Genomic DNA, 21,003 nt, shown 5'->3' on the forward strand with positions numbered 1-21,003 from the left:
AAATATTCAATATGCATATATACAATATATCAATAATAATTGTGGTATTTGTTAAGCACTTACTATGTGCCAAGCACTGTTCTAAAAACTGGGGTAGATACAAGGCAAATAGGTTGAACACTGGCCCTGTCCCACATGGAGCCCAGTCTTAATCCCCATTTTACGGGTGAGGTAACAGGCCCAGAGAGGATAAGTGACTTGCCCAAGGTAATACAGAAGACGTGGCAGAGCTGGGATTGGAACCCGCATCCTCTTACTCCAAAGCCCCTGCTCTTTCCATTAGGCCACATTGCTTCTCTTCCATGAATGACTATAGCAGTGTAGCCAAGAGAAAAGATCATGGACTTGGGAGTCAGAGGAACTGGGTTCTAATCCAGCTCTACTTGTCTGCTATGTGACCTTGGGCAAGTCACTTAATTTCTCTGGGGATTCAATACTTGTTCTCCCTCTTACTTAGACCGTAAGCCCCATGTGGCACCTGATCCCCGTGCTTAGTACAGTGCTTGGTACATAGTAAACACTTTACAGATACCACTATTATTATATAGCTACATAAGCACTAAGAATATTTTCTAGGTTGAGGTGAATAAGGTGGTGTTAGTTAACTGGGGAAGGCTTCCTGGAGGAGGTGGAGTTTTAGGAGGCTCTTGAAGATAGGGAGAATTGTAGTCTGGTGATATTAGTGTTTGTGGAGGGTGGGAGTGGAGGGAGAGGTGTGCTTTAGGAGGGTGAAAAAACATGAGTTGGGGAACAGTTGAGGACATCACCTCGCCTTAAGAAAGCCATCCTTTGTTAGCAACATTAAGAACTAGCTTTTGGGGTTTGGAACAGATTTAGCTCTCTAAACATCAGCTCAGGACCTTCAGTCACCTTTTGCCATTGGATACCAGGAATTAGGGGAAAGGAACAAAGATTCTTTGGAAGCCACTTAAGAGGTCCCAGCTATAACAGCTCAAGAACATGAGGCACAATAAGAATTGCTCTGCAATTCTTCTTTAGAATTGAGATTCAGGATCTCACCAGCCATTTAGGTGTGTGCTTTATGGTGCCAGAGATGTGGCCACATTCTTTACTCTGTTTCACAATGTGACTTTTGTAATTGGGTTGAACCCTGAACTCTGGCACCAATCTGAAACTTTTGCTTTCTCCTATGAGTAAGCTTTTTTTACAGTGGTAACATTTAGACTAGCCCATTCAAAAAACAGAGATAGCATGGTTTATTCTTCATCCTGAAATAATAGAGGATTGAAAAGTAGATGAAATAAGTAGTGACTGGAAGTGAATATTGATTCTCGAGTCAAGTTGGAAAAATGATAAAAATAATTTAGGGGGACTATTAGAAACGTGTGGCCCTGTTGTATTAAATTTGGGAAATTTTGCCTAAAAATATTGTTGAAGACCTTTGACAGTTAACTGTGCCCCTATTTCAGAAGTATATTTAAGTATATTTCATAAGTTTAAATATATTTAGTGCCAGTATATTAAGTAAATGCACTTATATCCATACCCTCTAAGCACTTGATACTCACCTCAACCTCAGCCCCATAGCACTTATGTATGTATCTGTAATTTATTTATATTAGTGCCTGTCTCTTCCTCTATTCAGTAAGCTCCTTGTGGACAAGGGATGTGTCTACAAACTCTGTATTGTGCTTTCCCAGGCAATCAGTAAGTGCCCAGTGAATATCATTGCTAGAGTGATATTAAGGATATTCAGTATATTCAATTATTGAAGTCGGAATTCCATAGAGAGGAAAATGATACTTTTTAATTAATAGGGTTAGTTCATTTTATTTAGTTTTCTAGGCCAATTAAAATTATTGTCAGAACACAGAATCCAAGCAGACGAACAGTAAAAGGGAAAGTAAAATATTCAGTGTTGTGTATTTGGTTCTTTCCTTTTTCTGTCTGTTTCTAGCTCGAATGGGTATTACTCCCTAGAGCTTAGTACAGAGCTCCACACACAGTAAGCAATCAATAAATACAGTTGAAGGAATTGTGCATTTTTCCCTCGGATAAGGGTAGAAGCAGCAGCTTCCATGACCCTCGAGGTAGATAAAATAAGCACATAGTGTGGCTGGTGTGGGTTTTTTCCCCCAGATTTTTGAAGGTTAAAGTTGTGTAAGTTTTCATGATGTTTTAATTGTTAAATGGTTTAATTACACCTTGGTTATGAAATGAAAAACAACCTACCTTTAAAAATCTATTTTCTTCCAGGAGAGCTAGTTGAATTATGTATGTGATTGGTGTGACAGTGTAGAGTTGGGTCAAACCCCCAAAACATGCTGGGAAGCAGTGAAAACAGTATGGGCCTGGGAGTCAGAGGAGGTGGATTCTAATTCCGGTTCTGCTACATGTCTGCTGTGTGACCTTGGGAAAGTCGCATTACTTCTCTGTGCCTCAGTTACCTCATCCGTAAAATGGAGAATAAGACTGTGAGCTCCCAGTGGGACAACCTGATTAGCTCGTATCTAACCTAGCGCTTAGAACAGAGCATAGCAAGTAGTAAGCTCTTAACAAACAATAATTAATATTATTATTATCATTACCTGATTTCCTTTTATCAGACCCAGCTCTTAGAATGGTTCTTGGCACATCGAAAGTGCTTAACAAATACCACCATCATCATCATGCCAGACACTATACGCACCAGCACGTGAGCACAGCATGATGCCACGGGGATTGTAAGTCCCACACTGGTCTTTTCAGCCACGCTAAAATGTGTGACAGTGTAGGCTACCTGACACACACATGCGAAGCTAACATTTTCATACAATGCTCTAAAACAATAGCTCCATTCAGTATTTTCTTAGGAAGTTCTAACCGCTGCCCCGAGTGTCAAACACTGGTAGAATGCATCTCTTTGAATGATCTGTTTTTGAAGTAGTGTGGGGAAAACCGAGGGATCTATTGTTTGAGTTTGCTTCAGAAGTGAAAGCTTTCACTGAAGTCAAGTAGCTCATCCACCTGCCTCCAGCCAGGGCTCAAGTATACTGGTCAGATAGAAATCTATTGGGTTCTCAAAAGATCATCTTGAAAGGATATTTCACAACCTCCCTTAAAGGAAAGCCCATTCTCATGGTCACCAGTGATAATCCTCAGCAAAAAATAGTCACAGAACCTGTTTTAAAATTTCACAATAATGTGGGTTTGTGTGAGTATTTTCATATACTTTAGAAGTTTTTCCCTACTCAACCTAATCTGTATTGAGTGAAATGAAATCTGTGGATGAGGGAAATGATATACTATGAAATTACAAAAATTTCTTTAACAGATAAATTAAAACTTTCTCCTCAATAATAAAAAATGCAACAGTACTCTATGGCAATGATCATTTCATTGCTGTCATAAATCACCCTTTTTATGGTATTTGTTGAATGCTCACTATGTGCTAGGAACCATACTAAGTGTTGGGGTAGATACAAACTAATCAAGTTGGACACGGGTCCATGAGGCTCAGTGTTGATCCCCATTTTACAGATGAAGTGAATGAGGCACAGAAAGTAAAGTGACTTCCCCAAGGTCACAGAGCAGACATGTGCCAGGGCTGGAATTAGAACCCACATCCTTCTGACTCCAAAGCCTGTGCTCTATCCACTAGGCCATGATGCCTCCCATTTATACCCTCTACACCCTCTACTGTATAAAACAAATAGTGATTTAAAGAAAATTGTTTGGTTTGGACCACTGAAAATATGACAATTTTCTACAGTGGTTCCTATAGTGGCCTGAGGTTTCGGTAAGCCCCAAAGATGTTTTTTCCCCCCCAACTTCTTCTAAAATGTTAATCCTCTCAGGGAAATACACAATCCTGTTGTAGGGAAGAGGAGAAAGAAGATTTTTTTTCAGTTTACAGTCATGAAGTGTTTCTTTCCAAGGTTTTGGGTAGGTAGAGGCCTGGGACAAATACATTAATGAAGCCAGGACCTCAGTTATGTTCACAGTGCAAAACAGTGATTCATTCATTCAGTCATATTTATTGAGCGCTTACTGTGTGCAGAGCACTGTGATGATAATACATTATTTTTTTGTTAGCCTCATTTGCAGGCAGAGTCACATGGATCAGGTCTCATCACTCTTACCATAAACTTTAAAAACAAACAGTAGTTCTTGTTATATATAATGAATCTAAAATATTTGGGAATATGGTAATTAGGATTAAGAAATATGGAAAATAGCTTCCTATGGTTTGATCTTTTTGGGTTATATAGAATTAAGCGTCTGTAAGGAACATATATATATTTCTAATTTTATTTTGATATCTGTCTCTCCCACTATATTGAAATCTCCTTGTGGGTTAAACTTTTACACTCTTTCTGAAGGGTAACTTGGAGTGCTTCATTCATATTGTTCTAGTTGCCCTTGCAATCATTTTCAATTCCTACATATAATTATAGTTTTTCTTGAAATTGTTTTTTGAGAGTATGTTTTGATCCTGGTTTAAAGACTGGGAAACTAAGGCAGAGAGATGATTATAAGTTGCCCCAAATATCTTGCTAAAGTGAAACTTATAAGCATATATCTGGAAAAATACCTTAAAAAGAATTGAATTATCCAGAGAGTTATCTTAGTCCTGTCCCTTTCTTCGCAAATAGAAACTTTGCTAAGAGCAGTAGAACCAAAATTAAAATGAAGCTTTTGAACTATGGACACTAAATTGATCCCTTTAACAACATAATTCAAATGGTTACAAGGAAACTTCCCCCAGTTTCACAATTAGTATTGACCAAGGAAATTTTTCTTTTTCCAATGCCATATTTTAGCGTTGTGTTCTTTTTTTAAGGTATTTGTAAAGTGCTTACTCTGTGCCAGGCACTGTACTACGTGCTGGGGTAGATACAAGGTAATCAGGGTGGACCACAGTCAATGTCCCATATTGGGCTCACAATCTTAATCCTCGTTTTACAGATGACGTAACTGAGGTTCCCACAGAGAAGTTAAGTGACTTGCCCAAGGTCATACAGCAGACTAGTGGAATTCAGGATTAGAACCCAGATCCTTCTGACTCCCTGGACCATGCTCTATCCATTAGGCCATACTGCTTCTGTGTAATCATATAGTTAGTAACTTCTTTCCACACATGGGAAAAATCAATATTGAAGGCTGTCCATTTCAAGTGATGCAGTTCTGGGAACAATCTGTTGGGGCAGATTATTAATGGACTATCAAAATATTAGTAATGTCATTAACCCTAATATGATTTAGAAGGTGCAGTCAATACTATTAGGAGATGTGTAAGCGTGCACTGATCCCCACATCTTCAGAACCTTTAGAAATTACTTGAGTGGGCCATACTTCATGCTTCATGAGAATATTTATGAATTAATAACTGTAAAGAACTAGGAACCTTTTCTTACCCTTCAGAGTAGCTCTTTTTAGAGTCACGTATGCTATATCAAAACATAAGTAATGCAGTCACTGAGTCAAACTAATAGTCCATCCAGCCCAAGACAGGGTAATGGGTTTTGGCAAGAGAATGCTTTGAGGAGCCATTTGATGGGTTACCTCCCTTCAACTCCATCCGAGTATTAGGGATGTACCATTGAAAATCCCTAACTTTTCCCCTCTGTATCCATGCTCTTCTACCCAGTATTTATTCATTCATCCAATCATCTTGATTGAGGGCTTACTGTGTTCAGAGCACTGTACTATTTGCTTGGGAGAGTACAGTATAGCAGTAAACACCACATTTCCTGTCCACAATGAACGTTAGGGAACTCTCATTTATTAATTTATCCAAGTGCATCTTGAAACTGCCATTTTCATTCCTGGCTTAGATATATTTTCTCTAGGCGATAATTCATGTTAATGAGAAGCCCACATTTTGGGTAGAGGACAGGGAGAGATGGAAAATGGTTATGTTTTTGATGTCATTCAACCAAAATGATAGCGAAGCAAGCAAAAAAGTGTGTTCTTAATTAGGCTGTTGCTAGATAATTAAATTGTGTACCGAGTAGCTTCACTTATTTAGTGGATAGATTTTCCTCCAGATAAGGTGCCAATGATACTTGATATGTTAGTGTCACGTTTTATTTTCAGGATCAGTACAGTGATATGAGAATCAACATACACCGGAAACCTGGGAATAATACTGACTTTGGATTTACAGTCAAATGGGAACTTACTGGAACCTTTGTAGCATCAGTTGAACCAGGTACATTTCAGAAATTTGCAGCTAAATACTATTAACACATAAGCTAAACTCATACTTATGAAGTTTATATGGGAAGGCGCAATATGTGTGAAGAAGTGCGACCGAGAGAAAAAACAATGTACAACAATTTCCTTACAGGATATACAGTTTTCAAGTGATAGTGTATTATTCCCCTGAAAAGTGTTTTTAATAGCTTTTGTAAAATATAAGTTTCAACAAGACCTTGGTGGAAAACACTTCATGATATCTTAAATTGAGTAGTTCATTTGGGCTAATTGGAGGATGGGCCTCAAATTATTCTAAGGTCTCTTAGGATTTTCTCATGAAAGTTTTTTGGTTTGATTTTTAGACTGCCCATTATTCCACTGAGGAAAAATTGGCCATCAAATTTTAATTGCATAATAATCCTAGCATTAATGAAGAGTCCTACTCAAAAATTTCATAGAGGTCTTCAGATTAATTTAATAGTTGTGTCAATCATCTTACAATAGTCTTTTCCTGGAGGAAACTAATAAATAGCAGTTGTTGCAAGGAGGATCTGTCGTATTACAATACTCTTTCCATTTGCAGTGAGTGCGATTGAAACTTTAAGAACCATGGCTGCAGTAGTCCTGTAGGTTTCCCTGTTATTAATGAACTAACTTAATTTTTATGACATCTAGGTAGCCCAGCAGATTTATCTCAGCTGCAAGTAAATGATGAAATTGTTGCTATTAACAATAACAAGTTTTCACAAAAAGACACAAATAAATGGGAAGATATTATGGCTAGTGCCCAAGAAACTGGAAACCTGGTCATGGATATCAGACGATACGGGAAGAATGGTAAGTGGCTTTGCCAGATACATGTGTGCAGAATTAGCTTACTTTTTGATCTCTTGGCAGAAGTCCTAGAGCATTTGCTGTTTGCTGCAATCACATTTGGCTCAATAGGCCCTTTGTACTGACAAAGATATTATAACAAAACTCAAACTCTGCCTTTCTTAAATGTTCTGTCTAACTCACTAGCAAATTTACTGATTTTTTTATGCCACCATCCAATCTTTGAATTCATTTATCCTCTAAAGACTGGCATAAAATTTTGTATCTCAGTTGCATAAATCACTCTGAGAATTGAGAATTGCCAAGTCGATTAGTAAAATCTATCTACAAATTCATAAGCCCAAGCGCAAATCCCCTCTCAGCGTCTCACCTGGAGAGTTTCCAGTCCTCTACCAGTTATGACTACAGGAGGGAGAGTCAAGCAGAGGCCTGTCCATTCCATTCCTAGCTTGGCCAGTGGCTAGTTAGTGGAAGACAATCTGCTACAAGTCAAAACTCACCTGTGCTGGGCAGCAGCGGCACGGGAGAGAGACGAGGGCAGAGACTCGTTTACTGCGCGGTAAGAGGCAATGGTAAACCACTTCCATATTTTTACCAAGAGAACTCTATGGATACGCTACCAGAACAATTGCAGATGGAAGTGGGGTGATCTGGGAGAGATGTCTGTGGCGTTGCTATGGGTCGAACATGACTGGACAGCATAAAACAACAAGAAGCACAAATGGGATCAGCTTCTGAAAACTGTTTCCCAAGGAAATTTTATATCCCTCCTATTAGGGCTTTCTAATTAGTTTTGGCATCAACATAGTTGAACAGGAGACCCTGCTGAACACTGGAAAATAATATTTGCATTCATAATATGAAGTGTTCAACACCTAACCTGGATCTGTGGTAATTTCAGCAAATTTGCTAGTATCTTTTGACACTCAGCTGCTGACGTAATCCTGCATGTTTTGGGAAGGTGGTCTATCGATGAAGGCTCTAAAAACCTCTAACAATAAAAACACACTCTGATCCATCATTCTGTTTTGTGCATGTGTGTTTTTCTTATTTAAATGTAGTTTCAATAACTGTTTTTCTACTTTGCCATTTGTCCATACTCATTACTTAATCTCCATGTGCCAATCAGACTGGGGAAAAGACCAACCTTCCTTACCATTTGTTCGGCATAAAACCCTCAATCTCACCAGTATGGGTACCAAAATTATAGGTTCACCTGAAACTAAATGGATTGATGCAACTTCTGGAACTTTCAGTTCAGACAAGACTTCGAGTATATCAGTCAAATGCGATTTCTCCGAAAATCTTCCAACTTCTGTAAGTTTCATTCTGCATATTATGTTGTAGTTGTGCAAAATAATATTGATGTGTGCAAGGAACTTGGGTTTCAAGTGGTTAAGGAATTTCTCGTAGAATGGAACAGAATTTGAACACAAAAAAGGCTACTGCTACTTTTAGAAATGTATGCAATGGTGAGTATGGAAACTCTCACAGTATTACTCTTGAATCAGTAAATGTCAGAAGATGTAAGGATTATTTTCCTGTACATTTTCCTTCCCTAAGTCTTCCACCACTACAGGTTCTCATTTCTGCTACATTGCATCTAACAAGCTTTGTATGGAAACTCTGGGGTAAAGTGACTTCCGTTATATACCTCTGTATGAGCTCTCGTGGACACTGAATAACTTTGGAGACTGCATGCATTTACAAATTTACCAAAGTGTTTGTTGATGGTTGCTGGGACCTATTTTTGATGATGGTATTTGTTAAGCGTTTACTATGTGCCAGGCACTGTTCTAAGCGCTGGGGTAGATACAAAGCTCTCAGGTTGTCCCACATGGGGCTCAGTCTTAATCCCCATTTTACAGATGAGGGAACTGAGGCACAGAGAAGTTACGTGACTTGCCCAAAGTCACACAGCTGACAAGTGGCAGAGGCAGGATTAGAACCCACGATCTCTGACTCCCAAGCCCATATAATTGTCCTATATAGTTAGTTTTTCCAAATTAGAGCTGCAGTATAGGTTTTATTGAAATTGAAACATTCCAATTCCACATTACATGTTTTGGCTTTAACCTCACATGACTCATTACTGTACTAGAATATTTATTCTTTAGAAATGTACATTGTATTTCCTCTGTAACGTCTCAGAAGAACACTTGTAAGGTAGGAAGCACAAAATACGAATATTGGTTTTATTATGCATGTCAACCAAATGGAGTGGACATAATTACTTGGGCAATGGAGTGTCCTGTGAATTAGCAGAGTTTTACAAACAAACTTGATTTGAAGGCCTCAGGTCTAGTAGCTGATCTTTACCTTCTGAAATGTTGAAAAATGTTGAAATGTATGTGAACTAGCTGACTAGTTCATCTTTTTGCAGTCCCCACAAGTGAAAGTATTTCACCATGTTAACTTAGTTAACGTATTACAGATTTGGGATCTAAATGAGGAAAAATAATATCAAAATGATTTATCCTTTGCAGAATGCTGAAACAAAAGAAATGAACGGATTATTTGGTGAAAGCAGTTCTCTAGACTTAAAAGGTAAGTGAGTGATCATTTGCATATTTGTAACTAGCAGAAAAGAGTCTTTTGTGGAACTTTTAAAATGAATACATTCAGTAAAATAATCCTGTTGCAAACTGATGGACAGACTTCAATTCTGCGAAGTATTGAATAGTTCAAGAACTACAAACAAAATGTTGGCAGCTAGTTCGAGACCTCTGCATGTCTCGTTGTGACGTTCACTGGCTTAAGGGAGAAAACAAGTTGATATGCAAACTTGAAGCACAGTTCTTGAGATATTGTTGGATATCGCCACTGTTTTCCTACTCCCAAAATCTAGAGTCCTCATTTTTATAGTGGAATATAGAAATGAAAATCCAGATTCTAGAAATGCCACTGTTTTCTGACAAGGGCCTAGCAATGTTAGTAGCAATTTAGATCTGGTTCCCCAGGAACCTTGCTGTCAATACTACTCTAGAACTTGACTGACATGATTTTATTACTGGTAATTCCCAGTTGAGTTTATAAGTACCATAGATTCTCAAATCTGTATAGACAAGAAAAAGGGTTTTATACCACTATATTAAATTTAAAAAGCAAAGTTAAATGTCACCCCATTTTCATTTTTTTTTTTAATTTTGGGAGACGTAAAACTTCACTTTTGAGTTTTTTTTAACCAACATCTTCCCGACATCCATAAGAAGTTTGTGTAAATAATAACTGTTTTAATAACAGTTATATAAATAATAAGCTGATGACATTTGAATGCAGTACTTATTTGGCACAGGATATGTGGCAAATCAATGGCTGAAATCAGAGTGCTGTTCCCTCTACATTGTAAGCTCATTGTGGGCAAGGAACATGGTTGCCTATTCTATTGTATTCTTTCAAGCTCTTAGTACAGTGCTGTGAATATAGTAAGCACTCAATAAAAAACACTGATGATTATATGTCTTCCGCGTCTCGGGGTGTTCTCCATTCACTAAAATTGGATTAAAACATTTTCTCTTATCTGTCAATTAATAGTATTTATTGAGGGCTTACTTTGTGCAGAACATTGTACTAAATGCTTGGGAGAGTAAAATAATATGGAGTAGGCAGCATGATTCCTGCCCTCAAGAAGCTACTGGGGCCTGGAACTGGAATTAGGTTTTTCTAAGAACATAACATTATTTCTAGTAGATTCATTTTTTTCTTCATCTATTTTTTTCTTTGATATCTTTTGCTCTCCCTCGTTTTTGTCTTTTTTTTTTTTATTACCTGTCAATTTGCAAAAATACAGAGAAGTAATTCAGCTAGAAGCAGTACCCAATTCATGGGTGAACAACGCTGTAGATTATTTTTTATTTTGGAAGCACTGTGTACTTTGTTTTGCATCTCATTTGGAATTAGATAGCATGGACCTCAGGAATAAATATTTAATTGGATAGAAGAGAAAAGCTGCTGCTTGGTTAGTTCTCTAATGCAGTTTAGTAGGTACGATTTGGCTGCTATTGCTAAACTAAATGCGTGTGCATGCGTGTATATTATACATACACACACACACACACACACAACACAGAAACACAATGTCACACTTCCCCACAGAAGTAAACTACCTTTGATCAATTTTTGTGCTATTTTTATTTTGGTACTAATTTTAATATTGATTAACCTCCTAAAATTTTTATGTTCATCGATGACTCCAGTATTAAAAAAATTATTATAATGTTATCACATATTCAAAAGTTAGAGCTAATGTCATCATCCAGTGGTTTTCTAAAGCAATGGTCCGGACCTTGATTTATTTGTATTCTTTGTATTTTTCAAATAGAATCTGAACCTATTTCTTTGAAAAACTTAAAAAGGCGATCACAATTTTTTGAACAAGGTAAACCACACAGCTAACAATTCATGTACCTTCATGAAATTGTTCCCCTTACATTCTTCCTAACTGGTCTGTGGTGCTGGGTTCTAAGCCTCTTCAATATTGTTTGTTGTCATTTGACAAAGCAACATAATCCATTTCCATTCTTTCCCTAGGGTCATCAGGTTTTTCTTACCATTCATGGGTCTACCTTTGTGGTAATGGGTCTTTGTGTGTCCTTTTTATATCTCTAAAGCGTTTTTTTTTTTAACCGAGTTGCTATTAAATACACGTCTTACCACTGGGTAGCAGTGAGAGTTGAGGAATTCTGTTTAAGCTTCGATGTTCCCCACAAAATGACATAGTATTGGATTACACCAATAAAAATTTTATGGGAAGAGAAGTTTTAAATGGCTTCAGAATGATATTTGTATTTGAAAATACTATTCAGTAGTAAATCGCAAGACATTTTGATGCTATTCTACTACCGTAATGGATTTGAGATAATTGGATTGACCTCTATTAATATTGACTAAATCGTAAGCCAGTCTTTAAGTTAATAAGCCTGTGCATTTTGGGGACTTCGATGTTGGTCTAGTTATGTGGGATGGCTTTTTGATGTGCTCTGCATGTTGCATTTTTTCCATACTTCCACTTTGTTTAATATTCTGCTTTCAGAACTTATTCATATATCTCAATTTTGTGCTTTAGACTGAGAGCTGGAAAATAAAAGCCAAAAGTCTAGGTGTTTCCACAAATCCAAACTATAGATTATGCTGCTCTTTTTTTAATGCATTCGTTTGCTCTGTTTCAAATTGTTTAAAAAAGATACTAGTCTTCAGACAAACTTACCATTTTGACTAGTGTGCAAATTTTAAATATTGAAATAATGAAGCATTATCCTCTCATTCAAAAGGTTTTATTTTTCAGTCAGTAGACCACTTTAGTAGAGCAATTTTTTTATGGCAAAAGACATATTAGTTCCATCTGTGCTGTTTTCCTTAACATTGCCAGCTCGTCAGTTTAAATTCTTAGGTTGAAAATTGCATCTCTGGCTCAAATTGGTGGACATAAATCCATTAAAATATTCTTTTCCCTAGGAAAATCCTTTCCATAGTTTTTAAAATAGAAATTTCAAATAATCTTTTCAGTCCTTATCGTATACATTTTAAAACTCAGGTTTCAGATTATTTTCCTATTTACATACCTCATTTCAGCATATGCTGAGAGGATTTTGACTTTTTCTTTTAAACCAGAAGGGAATGAGATAAGGGCTAGACAGTCAGTTGTAATTTAAGAGATCCACAGTAGTAAGCTCAGGAAATCAACCAATCGGTAGTATTTATTGAGCACCTACTGTGTGTAGAACACTGTACTAACTGCTTGGGAGAGCATGCTATTAATATTAATGGTGCTCATTAAACGCTTACTATATGCTCACAATCAAGTCAGACACAGTCCCTGTCCCACACGGGGCTCAGTAAGAAGGAGAGCAGGTATTGAATTCCCATTTGACACATCAGGAAAGTGAGAGACAGAGAAGTTAAGTGATTTATCTATGGTCACACAGGAGATGAGAGGCAGAGCCACGATTAGAAGCAGCGTGGTTCAGTGGAAAGAGCCAGGGCTTCGGAGTCAGAGGTCATGAGTTCGACTCCCGGCTCTGCCACTTGTCAGCTGTGTGACTGTGGGGAAGTCACTTAACTTCTCTGTGCCTCAGTTACCTCATCTGTAAAATGGGGATTAACTGTGAGCCTCACATAGGACAACCTGATTAACCCTTATCTACCCCAGCACTTAGAACAGTGCTCTGCACATAGTAAGTGCTTAACAAATACCAACATTATTATTATTAGAACCCTAGTCCTCTGACTCCCAGGCCCATACTCTTTCCACTAGGCCATGCATCTAGTGGTCATGATCCCCAATTTCAAGGAGCATGCAATCGAGTAGGGGAGACAGACACTAAAATAAATTGGACTAACCTGTCTATTGAGTTTGAGTTTGCAATGGTGAATTTACTGTAAGGCTAGTCTGGGCATCTGAAAACTGGGACTCGAGTGAAATTCTGCAAATTTCCATGTATGACTGCTTCGAATCAGCCTGGTCAACCCACATCAGGCAGCCTGAATATTGACTGGAAAAGGAATTAGACAAATAGAATTGGGTCCACCCTGTGTTGCTCTCCACCAGTATTTTGGTAGGAAATTATCAGTGGATGAACTTCCCTAATGTTTCCAGACATGTTACCAAGAAATTAGAGGCAAGAGTTAAGTCTTTCCTATTTTTGTTCTCTCCTCACTGGAGCCTTGACAATGAAATTGACAATGCCACAGGGCGATTAAAAAAACAACAGCTTAGTTTCTTGAGGCTAGATACTCAGGAATATTACTTCAAGAAACATTCTTGTAACATTGCAAAGACTTAATTTTTTTTTTTTCATTTCCTCCTAATGTCTCACATTGATCGTACAGGAGGCCCTGATTCTACAGTGCCTGATGTAAGTAGAATTCATTTGATAGCTGGAATAATTGTGGTCTTAAGTACTCACTGTGTGACAAGCATTGTACTAAGTACTGGGGTAGAGACAATGCAATCAGATCAGATACCGTCCCTGCTAAAGTAGACCTGTGGTTAATTACCCTTTCTACCAAGTTAACTGCATTTCTAATTTAAGCACTTTTTTTTTTATTCCAAAAACCCACTCTGAGTTATTTCAAATTAATTTTCACCATCAAGCCAAGATTTTTAGTCAAGGTGAAAGAAAGAAACTCAGCTTCTTTTTACTCTATATCCGTTGCCTATCCGGTGATGTTTAGCTTCCAGTCCCAACCATCAGCTCCTCAAATCGGTGGGCCTGGGATCAAGAGGAAGAAAGGAAGCGGCAGGAAAAATGGCAGAAGGAACAGGATCGTCTATTGCAGGTAAACATGAGCTCTTTATAATGAACAAGGGTGTGATCCCTATAATTGACCTTTTTCTACTAGCTCAACAATGTATCTAAAGCGAGTGAGTGAAGAGATAAGGGGCCATTGTGATACGAACATCTCTCTAGTTCATTCAGCCCAGCCATCGGCACTGTGTCAGATGACACTTCATGCGTCATCAATGATTGTGTGATCTTTACACCTTTGTAATCCAAGTTTGTGGTGCATTTTCTGCTACTCCTAATTTCCATGTCTGATAACTCAATATGAATTTGCTGGCCATGATTTCATCTCACATTTTCTTCACATTCCTCATGTTTCCTGCTCGTTAATTGAGAAAGTGTCACCTTATGCCACCTTGACCCTATCGTATTCAGAATTCAGGAGACGGCAGGGTTGATTTATGATAAAGTGCAATTGGTGACCAGTATTCCTTGTGGCTTGGTGGACACCCTTCACGATACTGTAGAATTTGGTTACACTCTATAGACTTCATCCCTTTCCAGGCTCTGGAGTTGTAATTTTATCTATTTTATTCAATTAGAATAAGAACTCCTCAGTTAGAGAAAACTAAATTTGTTCTCACATAAAGCAATTACAATTGTTAGAAAATAGGAGTTTGGTCTCTTTCTAGGTGGTCCTTCCCAAGTGTCTTTATATTGAATACTGATTTGAAACATTTTAAAAGTTGTTCAGTCCTATTTAAAAAGGTAAAATAGTTATTTTTTTAATATTTAAAAACTAGGCCAAAAATTTATTTTAAGCCTTTTTAGGTCTGGGCGAGAAGAGTGTTTAGTGTGAGCCCTTAACGGTGAATTCAAAATATGTATGACACAGGCTTCCAACCTTTTGTGATGGTTGACTCCATAACTCTCTTTGAGGATGTGGTTCTTAGGGTTCTGAAACTAGAAATCTCCCAGTCACTTCAGTAGCCTACCTTGTGGCTTTCAGCAGGAATTTGCACGTGAGATCACAGTGGCTTTCAGGTCTTTGACTTGAGTAGAAATTCTAGGAGCAGCTACCACCATTTACATTTCCCAGACTTTTTGTATACTGGGCAAAAGTTGCAGTTCCTAGTCAAAATCACTCTTAAGACAGTGGCATCCTTAAAGTCAGCGTCTGGGTTCATGAAGGAAACAGTAACAAACCCACCTGTATTTGTATGGCGCTTTTATTTTCTAAAGCACTTGAAAATTAATTATTTCATAAATGGCCCTCATATCTAGAAGAGAAATAAACAGTACCTGTTTGGGACTCCTGTTCCTTCCCTCAAGTCCTGTCTCCAAGATGCTTTCTGGGATGTGAAAAATAATTATCTGTTTTTTAAGCTCTGCTTTTGATCTTAATATTTACATGTAAGTATTTCTCATGTGAAGCAAGTTAATGCATTTGTATCAGTTAGATTCTCAAATATTATTGGAAGGTGGCTTCATATTAAGAAATGGTTTGTAAAAATCCCAAGGTGAAAAACATATTATGTTATGCATTTGGTGAATATGGAAATTAGGTTTTTAAATGTATACCTGCCTACTAAATATATTATAAACATCATGTTTCATCAAAAACTCCCAAAGTAAAAAAAAAAAGGCAAATTCCAACCAGTAGTTTCTAGAGAAAATCAAAATTGTTCTTTCCTAAATGCTAGGTTGGCTTTCTGATCAAATGTTCCTACCTCTCCTCTACAAAACTTGGGATTAACCAAAATCTGTTTCTGGCAACTGCCATCTTTCTCTAGCTTCAGCTAGAAATGGATTTTAAATTAATAATAGGTGAAGTCCAAAATGTCTTTGGCAGTCATCTAAGAACTACTATTTCCAAATGTCTGTTCTTTGGAGGCCTAGAGATAGGAAGACATGTAGACGAGCCTGTATCACTTCACAGAGTCAGCAGAACACTCAGCACTATTACCACATTCTTTTATCTGGGCACTATATTATTCAGTGATGTATAATTAGATGAAGAAAAGAACATTGTATCAAGAGACAGAATGTTCACTGTGATACTGAAAGAGTTTGACAACAGTGGAGCATCATATTTCATCTAATATTCGAGGTCTATAGTTCTCGGAAGTTGTCTAGTCTTCTACATGGAGAATTGGACCAAACTCAGAAGACACACAAAAATTTCACCTGTGTGTCCTATTCATCATCAAATACAAACCTGATCAAAAGACACATCGGCTCACCATCACTGAGAAAATACCCATCACAAAATACCTTTTTGTGGTAGGTTATGTGAGGAAAATGGATAACAGGATATCTTATCAACCGCTGAATAGTCACCGGAAATAAGGTGCATGCAGACCAGAAGAATGGAGCATACCAGAAGGTTGGAGTAAACTATTAAAAGATGCAGTGATGTACAATCTGAAGCAACCCCTCATAGACGAGGGGAAAGCAGCTTCAGCATTGAGAGAGGATTTCCAGCAGCCAGCTTAACTGTTGACAAAGACCCTCCTGCTTTGCTAATTCCCCAAAAGAGAGTTGTAGATTAGTGAGCTGCAAACCTATTGCAAACCTGGCTTGGGCAGAGTGTTTAAGTGAAACTACCTGCTGGGGAATTTGCCGGACGGTCCCTATCAACAGTTGAGCTGATTTTGTGGTACCCTCTCTCAAAGCTACTTGGTTTTCTGACTGGGCCACTGCCACACCAGGCTTGCTAGACCCAGAAGGGAAATGCAGAGCGCAGACATAATAATAATTATAATAATAATGGTATTTGTTAAGTGCTTACTATGTATCAAGCACTGTTCTACCTCAGCACTGGGGTAGATACAAGCTAATGAGGTTGGACATAGTCCCTTTCCCACGTGGGGCTCACAGTCTTAATCCCCGTTTTACAGATGAGGTAACTGAGGCACGGAGAGGTTAAGTTGCTTGCCCAAGGTCACACAGCAGACAGATGGCAGAGCCAGGTTTAGAACCCACGTCCTCCAACTCCCAAGCCCATGCTCTTGCCACTAGACTATGCTGCTTCTTAGTCGTGAGGTGGCAGCCATGAGCAGTGAAGGTGGAGTGCATCATCATCTGCTCTCCTCTGTTGCCCACCCTGTCTCTGGACCTGGACCAACTTGGGAGGCTAGGTTTGGTGGGGGACTGAATACCAGGGCCAATGGGGAGAGGAAGGCTGGCAGAACCGACTATGCTGGAGAGGTGCCACACGGCACAACCCTACACTCCTAACATTATCGCCTCTTGCTTCTATCCCCAGCACTGCCCTTCTGTCCGTATCTGTAATTTATTTATATTAATATCTGTCTCCCCCTCTGCATTGTAAGCTCGTTGTGGGCAGGGAATGTGTCTGTTGTTAGATTGCACTCTCCCGACAGTGCTGTCCACACAGTAAGCACTCAGTAAATACGATTGAATGAACAAATGAATGCCCACTCCCTGCAGCCTCTTGGAAGGGATGAGCCAAGGGATCAGGGTTGCGTGGCACCTCTCCAGAACTCTACTAAGCTTTCGCCTCGCCATTTGCCCAGGTGGCCATTGCAACTCCCTAGCCCATGCCTGGCCCTGATCTTGGGTCCCAGAATGAAGGAGGTTATGAGGGCCAGCCCCTTCTACCTTCCCCTTGCTGTCCTGCCTCTGCTGCTGCCATTAGGGTGCTGGACAGGAGCTGGGGACCCCCTGTTCTAGGAAGAGGAGTCAATGGTTTTTATTGAGCACCTTGTGTGCAGATCCCTGTACCAAGTGTTTGGGAGAGAACAAAACAATGTAGTTGGTTGACACAATTCTGACCCTCCAAGGAAGTTGACAATCTACTGGATCACGGGTCTGAGTGGGAAGAGCAGAAGCAGCGTGGTCTAGTGGAAAGAGCACGGACCTGGAAATAAGAAAGACGTGGTTCTAATCTCGGCCCTGCCACTGTCTGTTGTGTGACCTTGGGCAAGTCACCTACTTCTCTGTGCCTCAGTTCCCTCATCTGTAAAATGAGAGAACATATGAAGCCATGGGTGTACAGGCTAGAAATCTTCACCCATGTCCCTGAATCACTCCTCGTGGGGACCAGTTGACCTGGGTGAAGGGAAAGGTCTGCTCTTTCACAGAATCGGGGTAGCTCTCCAATTCACTGAAACCTAACGACAGCGTTATAGACAGATCAGCCCAGACTGCAACAGTCAGGAAGGAGCTCTCCCAGAGCAGGTGATTAGTATGCCAAGAACCAGATTCAAGGAGTTACTAGATAATACAGCTGCCCCGGCGGGCATGGCAAAAAACAATATTTATGTGCCTACGGAAAGGAAAGAATGTTAGTCCCACGTAGGTCTTTCCAGCCACACCTGCACTTATCCATAGCCGATGTTTATGTCACAACCTCAATAGTCCATCTCTGTTTAAATGGGATGAAACTCAAAAGTTGTATTGTGAAATCGGACAAAACCTCTCTACCATTTTGTTATAAACTCCACATAAAAGTTTGGTTTTATTGGTCCAGGTCAAAAAATGTTTATCACAAAGTTTGCTGGTTTAAAGTAAAGGACAAGGTGAATTATGGTGGTAATATGTCTGTACTCGATAGGAAAAATATCATCGGGAGCAGGAGAAGTTAAGGGAAGAATGGCAACGAGCTCAGCAAGAGGCTGAAAAGGAGAGCTCCAAGTATTTAAATGAGGTGAGTTTGAAAGCTGCTTCCTCCACTTTCCACTTCACCTCACCGGGCAAGTCAGTGGAGTTTGACTTCTAGGCATCCAGAACCACGTCTGATTGTCTTGCTTGGTAAAAGGATCAGCGCAGAGCCATGCATTGATCGGCTCTAAGTCTGTTTTTGTTGTTGCTGTTCAGGTTTATGGCATATTCATCAATCGATAGTGTTCACTGAGTGTTTAATTGACTCAGAACACTAAACTAAGCTCTCAACAGGGAAGATCAACAGAGTTTCAAGGTAGGCACGTAAATGCTACGGGAGAGGCAGGTGGAGGACAGAAGAGTGGGTGCAGGTGTTTTCATAAAATGGGAAGGGTTGGGTCAGTAATGCAGATGGAGTGGTAGATTTTGAAAACAAGCAGTAAAAATGGCTGCGAAGGATGAGAGACTGGATGAGGGAGTAAGACAGAGCTGGAGAGCTGAGGGGGTGTTGGGAACTTGGTGCCTGGTCTCAATTTTTTTTCAACCAAGTTATTAATAAGGTTGTCAAAGGTAGAGGAGTTTGGGGTGGGGCTACTGGGAGTTTAAGGAGGGTGTTAAAAGTGTGGAATAGTGTGGGCAGTGAGCATGGGAGTCAATAAGGTAGGAGCAGTGATTTCTCAGCAGAGGAGAGAACACAGTTGTAACAGGCGAGTGTGAATTTGAGAATAAATTTGGCCTGATGCCTGGATTGTCATTAACTGGGTTCACAGCACGAGTATATGAGTGGAGGACAGATGTTGTGGAGGTGTTTCCAAACTGGGGGTTGGTGGTGCAAGATAAGTGGAGGAACTAGAGTGTAAGGAAATTAAGTTTGGCAGACAGGGTGGAGTTGAGAGAATGTATTTCTTCATAAAGAAAAGAGAGGTTAAATAAGGAGACCAAATGAAGCATGATGGCGGGGAATAGGTGGAGGAGGAAAAGATATCAGAGGGCTCTGTGTGGGGAGAAGAGGGCTTTCCCAGGAAGAGATGTGTGGGAGAGGATGCAGGTAAGGTTGTTGTGGTCAGAGAGTGGGATTTCAAAGTCGGCAAAGTTAGAGATTGTACACTGATTAGTGATGGGTGAGTGAAGTGGAGTGGAGCAGAAGAGTAGCAGAGTGGAGGAGGGAGAGGAAGTGGATGGCTGGGTGGTTGTCAGAAATGTCCATGTTGGTACTGAAAGTCCCCAAGGACCCACATAGAGATGGAGAATGAGAGACTGAAAGTGTGAGGGGCATCAGAATCACTAGAAATTTGCAGATGAAGCTCAGAGGGGTAGATAGTAAAGTGCTCTGCACACAGTAAGTGCTCAATAAATGTGTTTGAATGAATGAATGAATGAATAGTAGGTGACAGCAACTAATAATTGAAGTGGGTGGTAGAGGTGGGTGACGTGCTTCAAAGGAAGAGAAAGAGAGGAATGGAGGAAGTCAGTTTGTATTTATTGAGTGCTTAATGTGTGCAGAGCACTGTACAGGACACTTGGGAGAGTACAATTTAACATTATAACAGACACATCCCCTCTTCACGATATCAACACCTCCCTCTTACCCAGTGAATCCGCGTCAATGGGTCGAAGCCCATATTATTCGCCTCTACCACCCCCTCCAGATACTTGTCGCTGTCATCTACCGCCCTCCCGGTCCCACCTCCGACTTCTTCAACCACCTTGACCCCTTTCTCACCTTCCTTCTCTCCTTCTCTCTGCCCACTCTGATCCTTGGAGACTTCAACATCCATACGGATGTACCCGACGACTCCTCTGCCGCCCGCCTGCTATCCCTCCTCGACTCTGCCAACCTCCTCCTCCACCGTACCGCGCCCACTCACCGACTCGGTCACACCCTCGATCTCGTCATCTCCTACCGCTGCACTATCTCCTCCCTCACCGACTCTGAAATCCCTCTCTCTGACCATAACCTTCTCACCTGCCTCATCTCTCACACTCCCTCCCGCTGCAAATCTTCGCTACTGCCCCACAGAGACCTCCGCTTCTCTCGATCCCATCCGTCTTTCCAAAAGCATCTCTCCTCACCTTGCCGCCCTGTCCTCACTTCCCACTCTCGATGATCAGGTCTCCGCTCTCAACTCCACCCTCTCTACTCATCTCGACTCTCTCGCTCTCCGCCGCTCTCGCTCCA

General features: G+C 39.9%; 1 protein-coding gene and 1 non-coding gene across 11 annotated transcripts in view; both read left to right on the top strand.

Annotated features, from left to right (window-relative positions):
- The window catches only part of LMO7 (LIM domain 7), a 288,480-nt gene that overhangs the window by 244,821 nt on the left and 22,656 nt on the right, over positions 1–21,003 (top strand). For 5 of the 10 annotated variants that reach the window (XM_029052751.2, XM_029052769.2, XM_029052791.2 and 2 more), the window contains 8 exons: positions 6,040–6,154; positions 6,817–6,978; positions 8,105–8,292; positions 9,462–9,522; positions 11,297–11,353; positions 13,804–13,829; positions 14,149–14,253; positions 18,778–18,870. In XM_029052751.2, coding sequence (XP_028908584.1) covers positions 6,040–6,154; positions 6,817–6,978; positions 8,105–8,292; positions 9,462–9,522; positions 11,297–11,353; positions 13,804–13,829; positions 14,149–14,253; positions 18,778–18,870 — 807 coding nt within the window. Of the gene's footprint in view, positions 1–6,039; positions 6,155–6,816; positions 6,979–8,104; positions 8,293–9,461; positions 9,523–11,296; positions 11,354–11,505; positions 11,548–13,803; positions 13,830–14,148; positions 14,254–18,777; positions 18,871–21,003 lie in introns of all 10 variants that reach the window. The other 5 variants (XM_029052784.2, XM_029052799.2, XM_029052828.2 and 2 more) reach the window with 3 other exon arrangements.
- LOC114809630 lies at positions 7,328–7,465 on the top strand. Its single transcript, XR_003757406.1, has one exon. It is a non-coding gene; the product is annotated as a small nucleolar RNA SNORA7 (small nucleolar RNA).

This window comes from Ornithorhynchus anatinus, chromosome 2 (assembly GCF_004115215.2).
Source record: "Ornithorhynchus anatinus isolate Pmale09 chromosome 2, mOrnAna1.pri.v4, whole genome shotgun sequence".
NCBI lineage: Eukaryota > Metazoa > Chordata > Mammalia > Monotremata > Ornithorhynchidae > Ornithorhynchus > Ornithorhynchus anatinus.